This window comes from Nicotiana tabacum, chromosome 7 (assembly GCF_000715075.1).
Source record: "Nicotiana tabacum cultivar K326 chromosome 7, ASM71507v2, whole genome shotgun sequence".
In the NCBI taxonomy this organism is placed as follows: domain Eukaryota; kingdom Viridiplantae; phylum Streptophyta; class Magnoliopsida; order Solanales; family Solanaceae; genus Nicotiana; species Nicotiana tabacum.
In genome coordinates this window covers 17,127,700-17,149,076 of record NC_134086.1, presented here as the reverse complement: position 1 = coordinate 17,149,076, position 21,377 = coordinate 17,127,700, and the positions used below count along the sequence as shown (strand labels likewise).

Sequence of the window (21,377 nt, the reverse complement as noted above, 5' to 3'; positions counted from 1 at the left end):
ATTACTTATAACATTTCTAATCCAAAACTCAAGAAAAAAGGGGTATAAAATATACTAGAATCCCTAATTATCGGTAGCCGATTAACTTCATTCATTAAGGACATATGTATCGACCACTAATTATTCATAGCAACTATATAATTCAATTGACTAAGGCTTTAATGTTAATTTCATTTTTTTATCTTTATAGTTATATTGAACGTCTATATATATATATATATATATAGTAGCCGATATATAATTTTATTCATTAAGGTCATACGTATCAGCCACTAATTATTCGTAGCAACTATATAATTCAACTGCTTTAATGTTAATTTCATTTTTTGCTCTTTATAGTTATATTGAATGTCTATATATATGGTAGCTGATATATAATTTTATTCATTAAGCTCCTACGTATTGGCCACTAATTATTCATAATAACTATATAATTCAATTGCTTTAATGTTAATTTCATTTTTGCTTTTTATAGTTATATTAAACGTCTATATATATAGTAGCCGATATATAGTTTTATTCATTAAGCTCAAACGTATTGGCCACTAATTATTCATAACAACTATATAATTCAATTGCTTTAATGTTATTTCATTTTTTTGCTCTTTATAGTTATATTGAACGTCTATATATATAGTAGCCGATATATAATTTTATTCAATAAGGTCATACGTATCGGCCACTAATTATCCGTAGCAACTATATAATTCAATTGACTAAGTCTTTAATGTTAATTTTATTTTTTGCTCTTAATTATTGGTTAATCATATTATACTAAAATCATATGGGTTTTCAAATTATATTACATGACATCTTTTACACCTCATGTAAATAATTTTCTCCTTATGTATTTTTGAACCAGTTCCAAGTACATGAATCGATTTAATGGGAATTCAACCACTGAATTAATGCGGTAAGTAAGGAGAATTATAGAAGTTGCAAAACAATTCAATGCAAGACCCGATCAGTCCGCTCATTCATCTGAACAACCCTTCCTCATTTAATTTTCAATGTGCATTAAAGACCGAAATTTCAAAAGCCAGAAATGAAATTGAAAAGTTAATTGAACTGGTCCATATGAAACTAATCGTTTGAAAATTAGTTTGTAAGTGATATGAAATCAAACATATATGCAGTGAAAAAAAATGGGATAAAGAAAAACATGATAAAATTTTTTGGCTAAAATTTGAAATAAAATATTTGGAGGGAAACAAAGGGACTCTTAAAGTAATGATTGGAGGGAGGGGAAATGTTTTTGACTCTCTCTCTCTCTATATATATATATACACACACACACACATACATATCTAAACATAAGTTGTTTCATTTGAATGCTAACGGATGGATTGAAGAAGAGAAATTCTATCTATGGTTTAGTATGAACTTGCCCAGATCGTACATCAAGCGTGATTATGTGGTAAATTCAATTTTTTTCTTTTTTTAGTTAACATGAAATGATTTTTACCCTATCTTTCTATTACGCTCGTGCAGTATTTTTCAAAGAAAATCTGTCAATATCTTCATCCTAGTACGGCTAAGACATTACTCCGATGTAATGGGAAGGAGTGGAATGTGACTCTAACAGGTGTTGTTCGAAGAAGACTCGTTAACGGGTGGAAATAATTTGTTGTCGACAACAATCTGAAGAAAGAGAGTGTTCTTCTTTTTGAACTTGTAGAGGCTATCAAGTACAGTGATATTCGCTGTTGAAGTGCTAGAATATGAACATTTAATGCTTAGGTTTTTCATGTACGCCTGTGTTCAACCCTTGTCATTAAAATATTTATGGATTAATATGATTTTCTTATAATATTGTCTATTATTTTTCCTTGTATTATTGTTATACTTATTAAAGAATAGTGAACTTATTATCTGTGATTTTTGCTTGTTATAGTTTTTTCATGTTTATGAAAATTATTTTACACATTTAGTATAAGAAAAAAATTACACCTCCTCATCATACAACTAAAACCTCCTCAAAATACGACTAGAACCTAAACTACTGGGAAGAGGACTGGAAATTACACCTCCTCATCTTCTTTCAGATGTAATAAAACCCAAAATTTTTTTTTAAAAAAAACTATTGAAAATCTTAATACAATTTGGTCATAAAGAATTAGAAAAATCATCACGAATAACGAAAAGTTGTATTAATTAGTAAATCAATGTATTGGAGATCGAAATATTAAATATAATTCAACCTGCATGTGTGAGTATGAGTGGGAAAGAAATTGATGATTTGATCAACCAGCGAGTCTATGGGCATTTCTGGTTGGATTCAATATTCGAAATAGTTTTATTAGTGAGTTGATATAAAAAAAAGAGAATAATTTATTAGTGGTTGTATTCAATATTACAAATATCTCTCTTTGTTAGAATACAACGTAACTAATCCAAAATCGTGGGGGGAGAAAGCAACAATCATGTAGTAGCTAATATGCCATTACAAACACTATAAGAAAAAAAAATTGATACGTTTAAGTTTCATAAATCATTAAACACCAACATTTATACAAAACAAGCAAAATTTCTTCAAAATCAAAATGTTCTAGACCAAATAAAATAACAATGCAATTAGGCCAACTGAGAACTCCAAGTTTCAGCAATATTTTTTTATTATAGTTCCAAGTCTGGTTCGGCATTGAGATCAAACAATCTTGATTGCGATTGTATAGCATCAATTTGCTGCAATTAAAATCAAACAAACATTATAAAAAATATGATATGTTTAAGTTAAGTAATAAATCAAATGTAGTCGTAATATTATACCTCATTCACACCTAGGAACCATCATGCTCAATGTTTGTACCTCTGCCTTGCCCATTACCCCTACCCCTACGTCCACTACTTCTACCGGCACCTCTACCACCACGATTGACACCAATCTTGCCACCCCCCTGCCACCCCCTCTAACACCAGTTCTTGTGCCATTACTAGCTCCAAATACACCACGCGGCTGTGAACTTATAAAGTAGTATTCAATTCTTCCTTTATATCGATTCAAACGCGGCCTGCCACGTGAATTAGTGAACTGTGGATCTCGTAGAGTTGTGCCTTCAGTTTTATCTTAGTTATCCTGGTCTTGGTTTGGCACGATCATTTCGTCGTCCCAGTTTTGAAGATCATGCACCATCTTCTTCAAATTATGCTTAACATATTGAACCTTCACGCTAGTGCCTAGTGCTATATCACAAGCCATGTCAAAATACTTCAACATGCTCCTGTATGTCTTATACTCAGGAGTCATGTTTGGGTAACCAACTTGATGGAACCGATTCAAGTGTGGCCTAATACCATCGCTTCTCCACCTTGTAAGTATATACCTTTCATCAATTTTATCAATCTTCCTGTGCGATAAGATCTTGAGTATATGGCAACAAAGTATCCCTCTAAACTCAAACTATTTTCAGCTGCAACTAAAACAATCGTCGATAGGTATATATTCAATAGTGTACTCAACTGGATTTCCATCATTTTTTTATAACTGAATAATCACTAACGATGAATTTCTCAACACCGGGGACAACTTGATGATCGTCGGGGCTGCTGACTTCACAATGATACAATTTCCTTAGCTCTGTCTTGAAAAATTCATACACTGTACGCGTATAACACTGAATTGCCTGCTCTTCCCACTTGAACATCGACTCGCACACAATTTGAAAGCCCTTTGACCTGTATTCCGCTTCCAACTCTTTCTCATTCTTAGCTCTTATAGCTAACTTATACTGGTGAACAAACATCATAAAAGTGCTTTGACGGGTAATATATCCATCAAAGAACGCATGCAACCCCTCACTTCTTTGCGTAGATAGCATACCAGCCCAAAAATGCACATCAAGGTACACAGGAACCCATTTTTCCTTCTTAGAGTAAAGCTTGTTGAACCAATTCCTTGTATGCAAATTATACCTTACAATATATTCTGTCCATTTTCTCTCAAAAACATCAACAATAATGCTATCAAGGACCATGGATTTAAATTCTCCACGTGCAATTTTAGAAGGACGAACACCACTTACGTAAAGAGGCAACTTTGAGAATATATGCCAAATACAATACCTATGTATTGTATTTGGCATCATTTCAGCAATGGCTATCTTAATGCTCTGACACTGATCAGTTATGATCGCATCTGGATGAACATTTCCCATGGCATCAAGCCAAGTTCTAAAAACTAATTTGTAACTATCGATATCTTCATGAGACATGAGAGCACATCCTAGTAAGATGGACTGTCTATGGTGATTGATGCCAACAAATGTAGCACATGGCATATTATATCGATTCACAAGATACGTCGTATCAAAACATATCGCATCATAGAATTGCTCATACGCTGCCTTACAATGTGAATGCACCCATACCACATTTCGCAACCTACCAATATTATCAACGTCAATTGAATAGAAAAACTCCCTATCCTTTACCTGGATTTCACGAAAAAAGTTGAGCAGCGACTGTGCGTCCCCTTCTTGCATTTCAAAATTCCTACTCTTCAAAATAGAATTTCTACAATCCTTTGGAGTGCAACCCAAATTTTGCGGACCACCACGTTGAACCTCAGCAAGTCTATTCTTGGAGGGTCTAATGCCAGATTGATCGTGAGCTACAAGATCCCTCTTCAAAGAATCACAAACGGACCTATGTCCAGCCATCGGGCGCGATACGGATGAGAGCAAATCATGATTGTGATCGTGAACGACCTTAGAGACGCGCCAACAACCAGAATCATCTAAAATAGCAGCTAGCCTAGCTTTATAATTGTTACTCTTGGTGGTAACCTTGATTTTGCGAATCCTAGCCCTATCACAACAATAGGTTATGTACCTCGCAGTGTCACCACCCTTCTTGTTGGAATTTCTTTTGACGACAGAGAATCCTTTCAGTCGTGCATGTTCTTTGTAGAATGCAAACAAAGTATCTTTATCTCTAAATCGCATTCCAGAGATTGGACCTACAACCACATCCTCTTTAGTGAATTCATTCTCCATTTCCCGATCAACATCACATAACTCTAACTCATTTCCTAAAACCTGCTCCTCATCATCACTAGCTTCTCCATGATATTCTCCATCGGCTTCATCATCATCATCATCTAAGTGCACAACATTGTTGAAACTGCCGTGAGAATCAACATCTACCCATTCGTATTCATTCAACAAACTATCATCCGATGCCATCCCTAAAGATCTGTACAACTCGTCCCTAACTCGATCAAACCTATTATCTTGGTTGATACTGATGGTTGTTGTATTTGTGTTATGTTCATTTCGATTCATATTTTGTTGCACCGCCAAATTTTCTTGGTTTGAATCCATTTTTAGAGAAGGAGAAAGTGTCCGCTGGTTTAGGGTTTGGCAGAGGGGAAAGTGTCCGCTGGTTTAGGGTTTGGTAAGGAAGAAGTATACAAAATCGTATACCATATTTGTTTTTAAGAAAGGAAGAAAGTACAATAATTTGTTAAAAATTTAAAAACGTATAATTTGTTAAAATACACATAAATACAAATATAATACACAAGATTCTTCTTCTCCCAACATTTAAATTTCCCATACTTCAAGACTTGAAATTTAATTTTGTGTTTTGGAGGGAAAAATATAGGCTAATTAGTTAGAGGGGTTTTTATGTCTTTTCACTGGCGTGGTCAAAGTTGGGTCATACCAGTTGGGCCGTTTAGCATCACCCTAAAATTTTGTCGGAGACTACTTCAAGACTTTTTTAACGGGTTAAAAATTTCAACAGTGGTACCAAATAGTTTTATTTGTGCAAATCCCCCGCTGAAAGACTCCCCGTTGTGTTAATGTAGACTTTCTATGTTTTAACAAGTTATCATTTCAGTAGCAAAACTCATACGTTGTGAAGAATTAATTTAAATAGCCACCCACCCGAATGTTTAAATTAAAAATAATAGATTGATATTTAATATATGTATAATTTATATATAACATGTTTGTAATCATATAAAATTAGTGTATAATCTATGTATACAGGTTAGAAAAAATAAACAGTGATCCGACGGGCTATTTGTGCAAAGACCTTTTAGTTTTATAGTATATTATTGCAAATTTTACTTAAACTGCAAATTGCCACTCTTTTTTCTCTGTTTAATAAAATGAAAAATATTTTTCTTTTTTGGCATTAGAAAATATTGTTGTAAATAACATTTTTCACCAAAATAGAGAAAAATGACATAACTCACTGCTTCAACCAATACTTTAGATTTTCAATCTTTAAGACTCAAAATTTTCTAAAAAACACAATCTTATTAGTAATATTATTATCAATATTTAATAAATATTTTTTTAAAAATACTTTTCCCTCTTCAACCAAACACCAAAAAATATATTTTTCCAAAAAAACAAAAAAAATGCTTCATGCCAAACACTTGTATATACGTGTGTTCTTTTGTTTGCAGGGAACCATATGGGGGGATAGGAGGGGTAGAGACGTAGAGTAAGCAAGTTGGGGATGTTAATAAATAGCTCTACCTTTTCCCATACCTTTTCACTTTCACAGTGTCACTATAATATGCAATTCAACATCATTTTGCGAGCCTAAATATCCACCTCGTGATGAAAATGAAAGGGAAACCACCACATTAACAGAAGAAAAAAATTGTATAATTGTTCTTTTTGTTGTATGAGAAAGTAATAAATAGTTCTTTTTTAATTTTTTTTCCTTGGACAGTTATTCTAGCTCAAGTATTGGATTGGGAATGCTTAATTGTGTTATTCCAACAACAGCGAGAAGAATTCCTTTAATTCAAAAATCAAAGGAGGTTTTGTATTACATTCACACCAGAGATTTAGGTTTAATCTACCTAAAAAAATATGCATAAATATATAATGTCTTTTCTCTTTCTCTCTATTTTATCCTTTCGGTTTCAGTTTGTGAATGACAACAATAACATACCTAGTATATTAATTCTCACAAGTGAGGTGTGGGAGAGTAGTGTGTATGCAATTAGTGGCGAAACCAAAAAAAATTTCAAGGGTGTTCAGACTTAGAAGTAGTAAACAAATTTCCCAACGAAGAGTGTTCAATATATGTTATATACATTTAAAATCAATATTTTACTTATATATGCAATGCAAATTTTCGTAATATTTCGACGAATGATGGTCAATTGACCACCCTTAGCAAAAGGTGGCTTCGCCTCTATATGCAATCTTACTCCTATTTGGAATAGGTAGAGAGGTTATTTCCGATATAAATCCTAGGCTCATGGCATGCATAAAGAAAACATATGGTTTTGAAAATTTCATGAAAAGAAGCCGTAACAATATCAAAATAGCAACAAAACCAATGCTGAAACAACATCAAGAAAATAAAAGAACATTTTAAAGACTTTCTCTTGGACTTTTTGTTGATAATAGTAATCTAAAAAGTGAGGAACACATGATATGATGAAAGAACACAAGAGACATGACGTTTGAAGGGTTAAAATAATTCAACTGTTGTACTGTATTCAGAAATCGTTGTCATGACTATTAAGTCATGAGAATTCATAGCATATCACAGTCACAAATTTGAATGTGCCCTTTTGCTTTCAATTCCTTGGACTACTTATTCATCACTTCGATTGATTAGGTAGGGCTTCATTTCCTTTGACCAATCTCTTGCTTACTTTTTTTTGTTAAATAATAGTGGTGTCTAATTAGGTAGTTTCTTTAATCTCTTGCTTCTCCTATTACTTTTTTTTGTTAAATATCTTCTTTACGAGGTAGGATAAATAGTTTGCGAATATACTACTCTTTGCAGACCTCATACAGTGGAATACACTGAAGTTTTTGTTATTGTTATTGTTGTTGTTATAATAGTAGTGTCTAAGCCAACTTTTTCGCGGTTCGACTATTTTATTTGTATCTGCTATCACAACTGGCATAAATATTAGATAATTTTGTTCGCCAAAGGCTTGTTTAGTTTGTAAAGCACTTTAAGCGGTAGATTAAGAGATCGAGTTACAAAAGTAAGTGAAAACGTTGCTGATTTTGGCCTTTACTTCGTACGAATTACAGGAATTTAATTTTTTTTGCATGGGTTTTAAGCATATTAGAGCCCAAAAGGAATGAAGGAAATAAAGCAAAAATAAAAAAAGAATAAAAAGGATATATATGTATTCCATAAAACACTCGTTAAACCAAGTTGTAATCATAGTCTTGGATTTTGATTTTGATAGTGATTAGATCATCGCATATTTAAGAGGTGATCGTGACATCTCAATATTGATTGTATGTTCAAAATGTTAGGACCGAAAAAAGTTAAGTGTCATGCGGAAGTTAGCAAAGTAAATCTTGAACAACGATAAATTATACAACAAAGAAAAATATATCAAAAGAGATACAAATATTTAACGTGGTTCGGTCAACTAACTTACGTCCACCGCGGAGATGAGCAATCCACTATAATAAAAGAGAGTATAAAATATCGAGAGAACAACCTCACGAACAGGCAAACACAAGTGACACACTAACACTTGTCCCGTAAAGTTCTCCCCCTAAACACAACTCTCAAACCACATATGACTACATTGTGGATGCTGCTGAATGAGAATGACAGATCTGTAATTTATAGAACTCTAAACTTTTTCCTAGCCAAATATGGAAGATTTATATTTTCCATCTAAGAAAAGAAAAACCCTATTATGGTAAATATGTTGTCCTTTCCTTCATGAGATAGGAAAACCAAATATGGTAAGAAAATAAGGACAATACCTAACAATTCTCCCCATTGGCTTGAATTTTCTGACAATTTGATCCACGTTCTTGACATAGCCTTCAACATGTTGCATCTCCAAATCCCCACTACAAAGTTTGTCTTAATGTGCGTAGCATACGAGTCAAATTTCTCAGACAAAAATCATGATTATCGTCAAATATGTTGCGGCTAGAACTGAACCCGCTAAGATGAACCTATCTTGAACCTTGCTCTGATACCACTTGTTAGGACCGAAAAAAGTCAAGTGTCATGCGGAAGCTAGCAAAGTAAATCTTGAACGACGATAAATCATACAACAAAGAGAAATATACCAAAAAAGACACAATTATTTAACGTGGTTCAGTCAACTGATCTACGTCCACCGCGGAGATGAGAAATCCACTATAATAAGTGAGAGTACAAATTATCGAGAGAACAACCTCACGAAAAGGCAAACACAAGTGATACACTAATACTTGTCCCGTAAAGTTCTCCCCTAAACACGACTCTCAAACCCCATATGGCTACATTATGGATACTGCTGAATGAGAAGGACAGATACTCAATTTATAGAACTCCAAACTTTTTCCTATAAGAAAAAGCACTAGCCAAATATGGAAGATTTATATTTTTCATCTAGGAAAAGAAAAACCATATTATGATAAATATGTTGTCATTTCCTTCATCAGATAGGAAAACCAAATATAATAAGAAAATCAGGACAATACCTAACACAAAATAAATTCATTTGTGATATCCTTATCGGTGTATAAAATTAGTCATGCAACTTTTAAAGTTTTAATACTACTGATCTTGACCACTTAAATGAGAAAATTTCGGAAAAAGAATTAAAAGAAAAAAAGAAAACCACACATCTTCGGTCATCTTTTTGGTTCTAAACACTCTTTTCAATAATCCCTGAATGATTTAAGGTACTCAAATATAATTATAACGATTTCAAAGATCTCTTTTAACATATCAAAAAAAAATTATTCACCTCTTCAAGATTCCATGTCTTGGAATATACAGTTTTTCTTTTTTCTTTTTTAAATTATACTTCCTATGTCACAATTTATATTACACTTTCTGCTTTTTGAGATTCAACTTATTAATTTTAATTGTGCACTTATACATAGAATCTTTAAGTTTTTTAAAATAAAATTTATATATTTTAAAACTACGTAAAAAATGCTATAAGTCATAATTCTAATAATTTAATATTAAGAAAATAGAAAAAACTATAATAAAAAATAACTCATTTGACTCTTAAAATTTGAATACCATCATATAAATTGGGATTGTCCCTCTTCCGAATCCTGCAAATAAAGTAAAATAAATTTATAAGTGTATTTAAGAAAGAGAAGCGCGAAGGTAGAATATTGGTGTAGACGTACGTTTTGGGATAATTGAGACATCAGAGGCAGATGCAGTGTTGCGACATCAAGTTAGATGAATCCATTACTTACAACAGAATATAAATTTATGTATAACGATCGACAAAAATTGCAACAAGTATTTTTTTTTGGTGAAACAAAAAGATTTTATTTATCACCTGACCAACACTTACAACTTTAGTTTACATGGCTATCAGAAATCCCCTCTCTAATTATAATTTTCTATCCTCATATATACAATTCCCTCATATACAATCTTTTATCTATAAAGTGTTTCGATCCAATCTTTGTCCCTATTTGAGTGTTTTTTTCCCCAATGCTTCATATGCTTTGTGCTTACAGTTCTGCTTTATCTGGCTGCATAGATGCCCAGGTCTTAGCACTTTTTGGTCCCAGAATGCTAAGTTTTTTGCTTTTCATATGTTGTATACCACAGCTGCTAATGTAACAAGCACAAATGCCCTGCACATTTTCCCTTTAACTTGCCTAGTCATCCTTCTGCCTAGTCCTCGAAACTCCATGTTAGCTATGCCAATATTCAACCATCTCAGAATATCTTCCAAACATTTTTTAGATAGTTGACATTCTAAAAATAGGTGTTCAATTGTTTTCTCTGCATTGCCACATATCACATATAAGTTGTCTTGGCTAACTCCCATATGCTTCAGTCTAACTATTGTCAGGAGTCGATTGTGTGCTGCTAGCCAACATATGACACTGTGTTTAGGCATGTTCATTCTATTCCATACCCACCCTCTACAAGGTCAGTCCTCTATAGCCCTTTTTTTCCAGCTATAGCCATTACTTAGTGTATATTCCCCAGTAGCAGTTAGCTAGTGGTTGTGTATATAACCTGCTGCAAATTTATCTCTAATTGTGCATATTTTCCTCCAATACCAGCTGCAATCTTGAGGAGGTTTGTACTGCCACCATTCTCTACCTTTTAAGTAGATGTGATCCACACATCTTACCCACAGATTATCTGTTTTTGCTGCTATGTTCCATACATACTTTTCTATTGCTGCTTCATTCCATACAACAATATCATGTATCCCTAGTCCACCCTGCTTCTTTGTTCTGCATACCAAATCCCATGCTACCAGTAAAGGTTTATTTGTGTGAACCTTCCCATCCCATAGGAAATTCCTACACACTCCTATGATGCTTTTGATTACGTTTTTTTTGGTTACACAAAGATGGACAACTAGTAAGAATGTATATACATTAATACAACATTTACCAACAGAAATCTCCCTGCATATGATAGATTTCTTGACCCCCAGCTTTTTACCTTCATAGTTATTTTGTCCACCAGTATTTCACAATCCATTGCTGATAGTTTCTTTGGTGATATGGGCACCCCAAGATATCTGAATAGTAGTGCCCCCTCTTGTACCCTGGCATCTCACACAAGTCATTCAAGCATTGTTCATCCATGTTAGCACTATTTTGTAGCATTTGTAGTTAGCCCTGATGCATTGGAGAAGCTTTGCAACCCTCTTAGCATCAACACGATAGCTTGGAACTCCCCTTTACAAAACATTAGTACATCATCTGTAAAGCAGAGATGATTCAGTTGCAGCCCCTTATACTTTGTGTGATAAGAAAATCCTTCTTGTTCAACCACCATTCTCATAATTCTTGTAAAGTACTCCATGCATATTACAAACAATAATGGGGATACTGGGTCCCCCTGTCTTAGCCCCCTCTTTACTGCTTTGATTCCATATGTGCCACCATTGATAGCAATTGTATATTGTGTTGTTGTAATGCATGTCATTATCCAACTAATGAATTGGCATGAAAAAATCAATGCATACAACATTTTTTTACAAATCCCCACTCCACCGAGTCATAAGCCTTCTTGAAATCAATTTTTATAAGACAGCTCTTGGTAGTGTTCTTCATGTTATAGAGTCATACTAGATCTTGATAGAATAAAATGTTTTGAGCAATAGATCTTCCTTCTACAAATGTACTTTGATTTGCTAAGACTATCTCAGCTAGCACTTTCCTTAATCTCTGACATTGCATCTTTGCTATGATCTTATAAATAGTATTACAGTAGGCTATAGGTCTATAATCACCTACAGAGTCTGCATGTGTACCTTTTTGGGATAAGGGTGATCATAGTGTTGTTCAACATATGTAGAAGTTTCCCAGTTTTGAAGAACTCTAATACCCCTGCAGTTATGTCCTTCCCTGTTATTCTCCAGATGTTTTTTAAGAATTGGCTCCCGTATCCATCTGGGCCAGGGCTTTTATCCCATGCAATTGCCCATAATGCCTATTTCACCTCCTTCTCTGAATAAGCAACCTCCAACATCTTCCTACTTTTTTCAGACACCACAACTCCTCTTTTTACTAGTTTTCTACACACATGATCTCTATCCCATCTGCTTTTACCCAACAGAGATGTATAGAAGTCTGTGAATATATTTGCAATCCTCTCTACCTCTATAATGTTTTCCCCATTTACATCCCTTATTGAGAATATCATGTTTGTGCTCCTCCTGGCCTTCATGAAGCTATGGAAGAACCTGGTATTTTGGTCACCTTGTATTGCCCATTGCAATTTACTCTTTTGCCTTAAATATTGATATCTAGCTTCTTCACAATTACTGCATTCTTGTGCTAACCTTCTCTCCTTGTTGGCCCAAGTAAAGGAGAAGTTTTGAAGACTGACAAAGAAACTCAGACATGGACCAAGTCCATCTTGTGAAGCACAATTATGATCAACTCAAACATGTGAGATACACATGAAGGAGATAAACCTAACTTATCAGAAGTGATATCTCCTGATCATGATAAAAAATATTTCATATTAGATAAGGAGAAAGACTCCTTACAAAAAGAATACGGTTTAGAAAAAGGATAGAGTTAGAGTATGAGATCAACTAGAACTCTTCCACCATGGAAGAGTAGCGTCAGTATCCTAGCCAATCTCTAATTTCTAACTCCTTAATATTAGTGTTGTTCTCTTTTACAGGTAATGCACATAAACAGAAGTTAAACGTGAATTGAGCGCAAAATAGCAAGGCAATTTTGCAAACAATTTATGTGTGATTCAAGCGTGCAAACCTGAAGCTACTTGAACAAGATAGAAGAATCAGTTTCAAGTGTCTATCTTTTATTCTAGTTCAATTGTAGTAGGTGATTTTACATTGTACCTTTCAGCTTATTTAGAATCAATTGTATTAGGTACTTAGAGTTTTCAAGTTAGAGTTAACTTGAAGTTGTCGCAACAGTTGAGGATGTGTGCCACAACGGGATTAGAGTTAATCCTAGGTTTACAAAAGAGTTTTTTTATAAATGCAGTTTTTGGCTTAGTGATTTTCGTGGAGAGTTTGGGAAAATCCTACTGGAAGGTAGGTCGTGTTTTTTTCACCTTTTGAGCCAGATGTTTTTCACATAAAATCTCTGTATTCTTTATTTTCTGCATTTATTATTCTGCAATAGTAGTAGTTGAAACACATAGAAGAACCAGGTCCTTTTATAATCAAGTTAAGCGAAAATTGGGTACCAAACAAATCACCCCTTCCCTCTTATGTGGTATTGAAGTATAAAACATCATTTGGTATTAGAGTAGGTTATTTTTGAAAAGGCTAACACCTGAACAGATCAATATGAGTGCATCACCTGGAAACTGGGAAGGACAATCTACTGCTAGACCTCCACTCTTTAATGGCTAGTACTATTCCTGGTGGAAGAACAGGATGAGAGACCACATCATAGGAGAAGACTATGAACTTTGGGACATTGTTACTGATGGTCTCCTAGCTACTACAAAGAAAAATGATGAAGGAGTGGATGTGCCAAAGACGAGAGCAGACTATACTGCTGAAGATTTAAAGAAATGGGAAAAGAATGCTAAAGCCAAGAAATGACTTGTGTGTGGACTAGGTCCAGACGAGTACAATAGAATTCAAAGTTGTACTACTGCTAAGGAGATTTGGGACACTCTACAAGTGGACCATGAAGGAACTCCTCAAGTAAAGAGATCAAGAGGAACACTGTTGTATTCTCAATATGAGAATTTCACCATGAAGGAAGGTGAAACCATCGAAGAGATGTACACAAGGTTCATAATACTAAAAACTAAACTTAAGTCTCTTGGAAGAATTATCCTTGAAGAAGACAAGGTTGAGAAAATCTTGACAAGGGTCTTGCCAATAACTTGAGAAAGTAAAACCACTGCTATTCAGGAATAAAAGAACATTGCTACTCTCAAGTTGGATGAGCTGATTGGAAATCTCATTGCCTATGAACTGAGAAGGCAAACCATAAAGATGGATTACCCAAAAAGGAAAGAAGCCTGGCTTTCAGAATAGCTGAAGGTTCAGATTTAGAGGATGATGAAATGGCTATGATCACAAGGGATTTCAAGAAATACATAATAAGAGGAAAGGGTTCTTCAAGAGGTGAAACCTTCAACAAACCAAGGGCCCCTAAAAAACAGACCAACGAGGGCTGCTACAAATGTGGTAAGACTAACCACATGATCAAGAATTGCCTTCAGTTAGAAATTGAATGGAAGAAAAAAAGGGTTGAACGAAGTAACAGGTTCAACCCAAGAAGAAAAAGGCTATGGTTGCTGCTTGGGGAGAAAGCTCAGATGAAGATTCAGAAGATGAAGCTGGAGATGAACAAACACTTATGGCCATTGGAGAATCAGACGATGAACAAGATATAAGTGTGATTCATCTCAAAGACAAGATTAAATTTTTGTCTAAAGAAAAGCTATCTAAATTACTGCTAGACTTTATTGATGAGTCTGAGGTCATAAACAATTAGAAGGAACAACTGTCTAGGGAATGTGTGATCCTAAAAGCTAAGTACAAAAATCTGGAACTCAGGGCTAGTGAAAGTGATAGTAAAAATACTGAGTTGAAGAACCAGGTTCTTGCACTTGACACCACTATTTTAGAACTTAGATCTGAAAATTTAAAACAAAAATTAGGAACAGGTAAAAAGAAAGCTGATCACACACACCTCACCTTAGAAGAAAATCTAGGAAAAATGAAAGATGAGTTGTACAAGAGAGATGAGCAGATAAGAGTCCTAAAAGAAGATCTAGGCAAGGTGAAGCATGAACTAGACAGAACTTGTAAATGGAATAAGTCCTTTGATGCACTATCCTGGCTACAAGAGCATCAAAGTAGCAATAAGAGATGACTTGGCTATGGGACTCCAATACCTAAGTGGGATCCTAAAAGCAAGTACATCACACTTCCTGAGAATAAAATCTGCACACATTGTGGCAAGATTGGTCATTACAAAAGTGAATGTAATACAAAAGAAAAGGCCAGTCAAAAGAACAAAATCTTTGTTCAAGTTAAAAAGATGGGCTAAAAAGAATTTAATTCACCCCTTTGCCTATAGAAAGGGACCCAAACTAGTTTGGGTTCCTAAGACTAACCCTTGATTTCGTTTTGCAGGTCCAAGTGAAGGGAAGTAGCCAAATATGGTACATGGATAGTGGCTTGCTCAAAGCATATGACTGGAAGTAAGAACCAGTTCCTTTCACTTGAGGACCTAAAAGGAGGTAATGTCTCATTTGGAAATGGGAAGAAATATGAGATCATTGGGGTTGGAAAGGTAGGTAAGACATACTCACATTCCATTGAGAATGTCTACTTGATAGATGGCTTGAAATATAGCCTAATCAGTTTATCACAACCGTGTGACAGAGGTAACCTGGTAGCATTCACCTCTACCAAATGTTTTATGATTAATCTTACCATTGATAAGATTGTTTTGCAGGAAAAAAGAGTTAACAATATTTACATTGTAGATTTGTCCACTCTTTCAGAAAACGAACTCACTTGCTTAAGTGTGTTGGACAATGATCCCCTCCTATGGCACAAAAAACTTGGTCATGCAAGTCTAAATCAACTCAACAAATTAGTCTCCAAGGACCTGGTGGTTGGGTTACCTAACATCAAGTTCAAGGAAGACAAAATTTGTGAGGCTTGTGCAAGGGGGAAGCAGGTAAGATCCTTTTTTAAAAGCAAGAAAGTCGTAAGCACGACCAGGTCGATGGAACTGGTTCATATGGATCTTTGTGGTCCAATGAAAACATTGAGCATAGGTGGTAAAAAATATGTGATGGTGCTTGTTGATGATTACTTTAGGTTTACTTGGGTATTGTTTTTAATATCTAAGGATGAAGCATTGACATGTTTACTGCCTTTGTTAGAAAAACTCAGAAACAACTAGGTAATAACTTGCATCAATTAGGTCTGATCATGGAACTGAATTTGAAAATGCTAAGTTTGCTGAATTTGTGATGAGCATGGTATAGATCATAATTTCTCTACCCCTTTGACTCCTCAACAAAATGGAGTAGTTGAAAGAAAAAATAGGAGTCTTGAAGATATGGCTAGGACTATGCTTCTTTTAGTAAACTACCCCATAGCTTCTGGGCAGAGGCTGTAAATACTGTATGTTACATCATTAATAAGTGCATGACTAGACCTCTTGTAGAGAAGACTCTCTATGAGTTACTTAAAGGGAGAAAACCAAATATATCCCATCTTAGGGCATTTGGATGCAAGTGCTTTGTGCACAATAATGGAAATGACTCCCTAGGTAAGTTTGATCCCAGAAGTGATGAGGGAGTATTCTTGGGATATTCTTCACATAGCAAAACTTATAAAGTGTACAACAAAAGAACTTTGTGTGTAGAAGAAAGTGTACATGTATTTTTTGATGAAACTAACATTCTTTCTAAGAGACATGAACATGAAGATGAAGTTATTGGGATGGTAAAAGAATTGAGTGAAGTCACAGCTCAAGCTAAAGTTGCACCAAAAGAAGGAACAGGTTCTTCCATCTAGGGCAACCTGACAGCGGGAACTGAACGAAGAAGAAGTGAATCTAATTTCCAAATGGAACCTATCCATAAGATTGTTCCTCAACAACATAACATGGGAGAAACTCCAAACAGAAATTAGTTGGTTGTGAAACCTTACAAGTATCAAAGTTCTCATCCCATTGAGAACATCCTTACTGACCCAACTTCTAGAGTTAAAACCAGATCTCAATTAAAGAATCTGTGTGCTTTTGATGCATTCTTATCTCTTATTCAACCTAAAAATGTTACTGAAGCTTTTCAAGATGCAGACTGGGTGAATGCAATGCAAGATGAACTCAATTAGTTTGAAAGAAGTCAAGTGTGGCATCTGGTCACAAGACCCAAGGACAGATCAGTAATTAGCACTAAATGGGTCTTCAGAAGCAAACTTGATAAAGATGGAACGGTTACAAGGAACAAGGCAAGGTTGGCGTTCCAAGGCTATAGCCAAGAGGAGGGCATAGACTATGTTGAGTCCTTTTCTCCAGTTGCAAAACTGGAGGCAATAAGACTCCTCATAGCCTTGGCAGCACACATGTAATTTACCCTTCACCAAATGGATGTGAAGAGTGCCTTCCTAAATGGCTACTTAAAGGAAGAAGTCTTTGTCAAACAACCTCCAGGGTTTGAAAGTAAGGAGTGTCCAGATCATGTATACAAATTGGACAAGGCCCTATATGGACTCAAGTAGACTCCTAGAGCATGGTATGAACGCCTATCCAAATTCCTACTTAAACATGGATACAAAAGAGGTAAGATTGACAGCACTATATTCTTGAGGGAAAAAGGTAAGGATCTACTAGTAGTACAAATATATGTTAATGACATAATTTTTGGGGCAACCACTGAAAAACTGAGTAAGGAATTTGCTAAATTAATGAGGAGTGAATTTTAAATGAGTATGATGGGTGAGCTTGACTTCTTCTTAGGCTTACAGATCAAATAAAACCCAAAAGGAACCATGATCCTTCAGCAGAAATATGCAAAAGAGTTGATTAAGAAGTTTAAAATGGATGAATCAAAGGAAATAGACACACCCATTGCAACAACTACTAAATTAGACATAGATGAACCTGGTTAATTTGTTGATCAGAAGTTGTATAGGGGTATGATTGGTTCACTTTTGTATCTTACTACTAGTAGACCTGACATTGTTTTCAGTGTAGGACTTTGTGCTCATTTTCAAGCAAATCCTAAGTTATCCCACTTGACTGCTGTTAAGAGGATACTAAGATATTTGAAAGGCACTACTGACCTTTGCTTTTGGTACCCTAAAGGTAATAACTTTAATCTAGTAGGATATGCTGATGCTGACTATGTAGGTTTCCTTATGGATAGGAAAAACACCTCAAGTATGGCTCATTTTCTTGGTTCATGTCTGGTATCATGGTCCACTAAAAAGCAGAATTCAGTGGCCTTATCCACTGCTGAGGCTGAGTATGTTGTTGTTGCCTCTTGTTGTGCTCAGCTGCTGTGGATCAAACAACAACTGATGGATTTTGGCATTGAAGTTGGTTGCATCCCTATTTTTTGTGATAACACTAGTGCTATTAGTATGACTAAGAACCCAGTTTATCATAAGAGGACGAAGCACATAGATGTTAGACATCACTTCTTAAGGGACAATTATGAGAAATGATTGATATTATAGAATTCTGTGCTACTGATAAACAGATTACTGATATCTTTACTACAGCACTAAGTTGAGAAAGCTTTGAAAGGAACATGTTAGAATTAGGGATTATTAAGATCACCTTATGGGACCAGCTCAGAATGAAAAAATGAAAAAAATAAAAAATAAAAAAATTTGGCTAGGAAATCCGGAGCTTATGTAAATAGCTAGATTAACTTTTACTCAGTTTCATACTGTAAATAGTATACTCCTGTTACATGTGTTGATATGACTCACTGGTCTCTAAATTGTTTTCTCTATTTTGGTAAATTGAGGCATGATTAAGAGGATTCTAAATGAAGAACCTGGTTCATTAGTATTGGTTCATCTGAATAACGAGGTATGTTTTCTATACTCTGCACAATTAGAAATATAAATATTTAAATTATGAGCAGAGTCCTACCTATGTTCAAAAAAATTAGAAAATCTTATCTGTTTATTTTTTGAACCAGTTCCGTCTCTACTAGAATTCTCACCACAAAACTTGCCTAAAATCTTGGGAAGCTCAACCGCTCATTCAATCGGAAATTTCAGGTTGATTGGACTTCTAATTGACTGCTAAAAGCTACATTTAGTCATTAATTAAGTTTCTCTCTTTAAAATCCCATCATCACCTTCTGCCACCCTCATTATTCCAAACCGTCAAAATTTCTTTCACTCTAAATTGTTCTCTCTTCCAAAAGCCAAACTCCCAAATTCTCCCATGAAATTAGTTACAATGTCGAACCCTCAAGATAACCCAGGCACTCATCCACAACCCACCTCTTCTGACTCCTCCATACCTCCTCAACCTAGTACAACCCCCCAGCCTAGGAGGAAACGTGTTAAGATGCTCGCTCGTAAAACTGTGGCTACAGGTGCATTGTCAAAAAGATTGAACGTACAATTGAAGGCTAGCCAAGCCCAAGAATCTGAACACTCAGACGATTCCTTCAAGTCTGCAAGTGAGGGGAAAGAAATTGGTTTTCTGATTATGAGAAGATTCAGAGTTCCCCTTCTAAGGTATGTTCTATTTTGGTTGAAAGTGTAGAAAATAAGTTTGTTCTTGTTAGGTCTGTTATAGATGTGGAAATGCCTGAATTGAAAAGGAGAGGAGGTAAAAATAAAAATGAAAAAGAAAAAACGAGAGAGGGTGCAAGCTGTGATATGAGGGGAACAGGGGTAGAAGTGGTTGATTCGTCACCCACCTCTTAGATGATTAGACCAACAATTTGTGGGACTGAGGATGAAATTGTAGGAGAAAAAGGCAAGATAATAGGGGGATGTGGATAAGGGGAGGCTGCTGAGGGTTTGGTAAATTTAAGTTCTCATGCTGATGAAACCGGTTCATCTATTGAAGAAACCCTAGCAGACCTTCTGAATAAAGTAGGTTCCAGTTATAATCCCAAGAAAAGGAGAACTCCAACACCTAAGGTTCCAAGCACTACAAAGAACACCAAGAAAAGAAAGGTCAATTCCCCAACAACTGCTGAAATTCCCTTGCCAAAAGGAAGAGCCACAAGAAGTATGGTGAAACAGAGTGAGAGTGAATTACAAAAGGCTTTGGCTGAAAGCAAAGAAGATGATAGATAAAGGAAAAGCTAAGGTTGCAGAGACTTCTGAGGCTGTTGATGTTGAGGAGATGGAACAGGTCCATCAGGAGGAACAAACAACTGTGGAGGTTCAGACCCCCAAGCCTAAAAAGACCAAGACTTCTTCCAAGAAGTCTTCATCAGGGTCTAAGGCTACTGAATCTTCATTGGCCATGAGGACAAGGTCTGCAATGAAAAACAAACTAATTAGAATTGTTGAGGATGAGGAATGGAGTGGTGAAGAAGAGAGTGAGCCTGATGGTGAACAAGACAAGCTGGCCAAGTTTGGCAAAAGAAAAATTTTGAAGGGTAGATTGCTGAAAGACTTGGTGGAACCAGGAATGGTTCGATTGGTTGATGCACTAGCTGCTCAGGGCTGGAAGGACATGGTCCTTCAGATGAATGGAAGGCTAGCTAGGAATGAAATCATTGAATTCATGGCCAATGCAGAGGTCAAGGATGGCAGAGTCACCAACCAAGTGAAAGGGGTTCAAGTGACCTTCGATGCAGAGAAGCTGGGTGAGATTCTTGACATCCCTGCTGAGGGATATGATGACTACACAAAGAAAAGATGGCCAAGTATGGACTCCCTTCCTAATGCCCTTGAAATCACTAGGAGATTCTGTGATGTTGAAGAAGTGAATGAGGCCAAGTTTCTGCGCAAGAGTGAAATGAAGCCACAACACAAAGTCCTATTTGAGTTTGTCAACAAGTGCCTACTGCCCAGGTAGGAAAGAAGGCACATTACTAACTATATGGACTTAGTTCTGATGGAGTGTCTTGAAAGTGGAAGGCAAATCAACTGGCTTGCATTCATCATCAAGGTACTGTATAGGGTTATCAATGGCTCCAAGGTCCATGCCACCCCTTATGGATTTATTCTGGCTACTATTTTGGATTGGTGCAAGGTGCCTCCGAAGAAGTGGAAAATGGCCACAAGCAAGGACCATTTTGGCATTAATACTTTGATTGCTTGTGACTATATAGTCAATGCCATTCCCAATGAACCTGGTTTATCCAAGAAGACACCTGTTAATAGTAAAATCAGGGCTCTAGTTCAGGAAAGTGGGGCCAAGGATGCTGAGATAGCTAGGTTGAAGGCTCGCTTAGCAAAGGTTGAATCTGAGAGAGATGCTCTCAGAACTGAGCTCACCAAGGAAAATGAGAAGAATGATGGCATTCTT

At 35.6% G+C, this 21,377-nt stretch overlaps 1 protein-coding gene across 1 annotated transcript; it reads right to left on the bottom strand.

Moving 5' to 3' along the window:
• Positions 1-3,470: 3,470 nt before the first annotated feature.
• Positions 3,471-5,183, bottom strand: LOC107827265 (protein FAR-RED IMPAIRED RESPONSE 1-like). The gene has a single exon (XM_016654358.2). It carries the CDS (start codon positions 5,181-5,183, stop codon positions 3,471-3,473), a length of 1,713 nt encoding a protein of 570 aa, XP_016509844.2.
• Between the last annotated feature and the right edge of the window lie 16,194 nt (positions 5,184-21,377).

Coding starts and splice junctions, on each gene's coding strand:
- LOC107827265 (XM_016654358.2), bottom strand. CDS start 5,183: ATGGCATCGGATGATAGTTTGTTGAATGAATACGAATGGGTAGATGTT.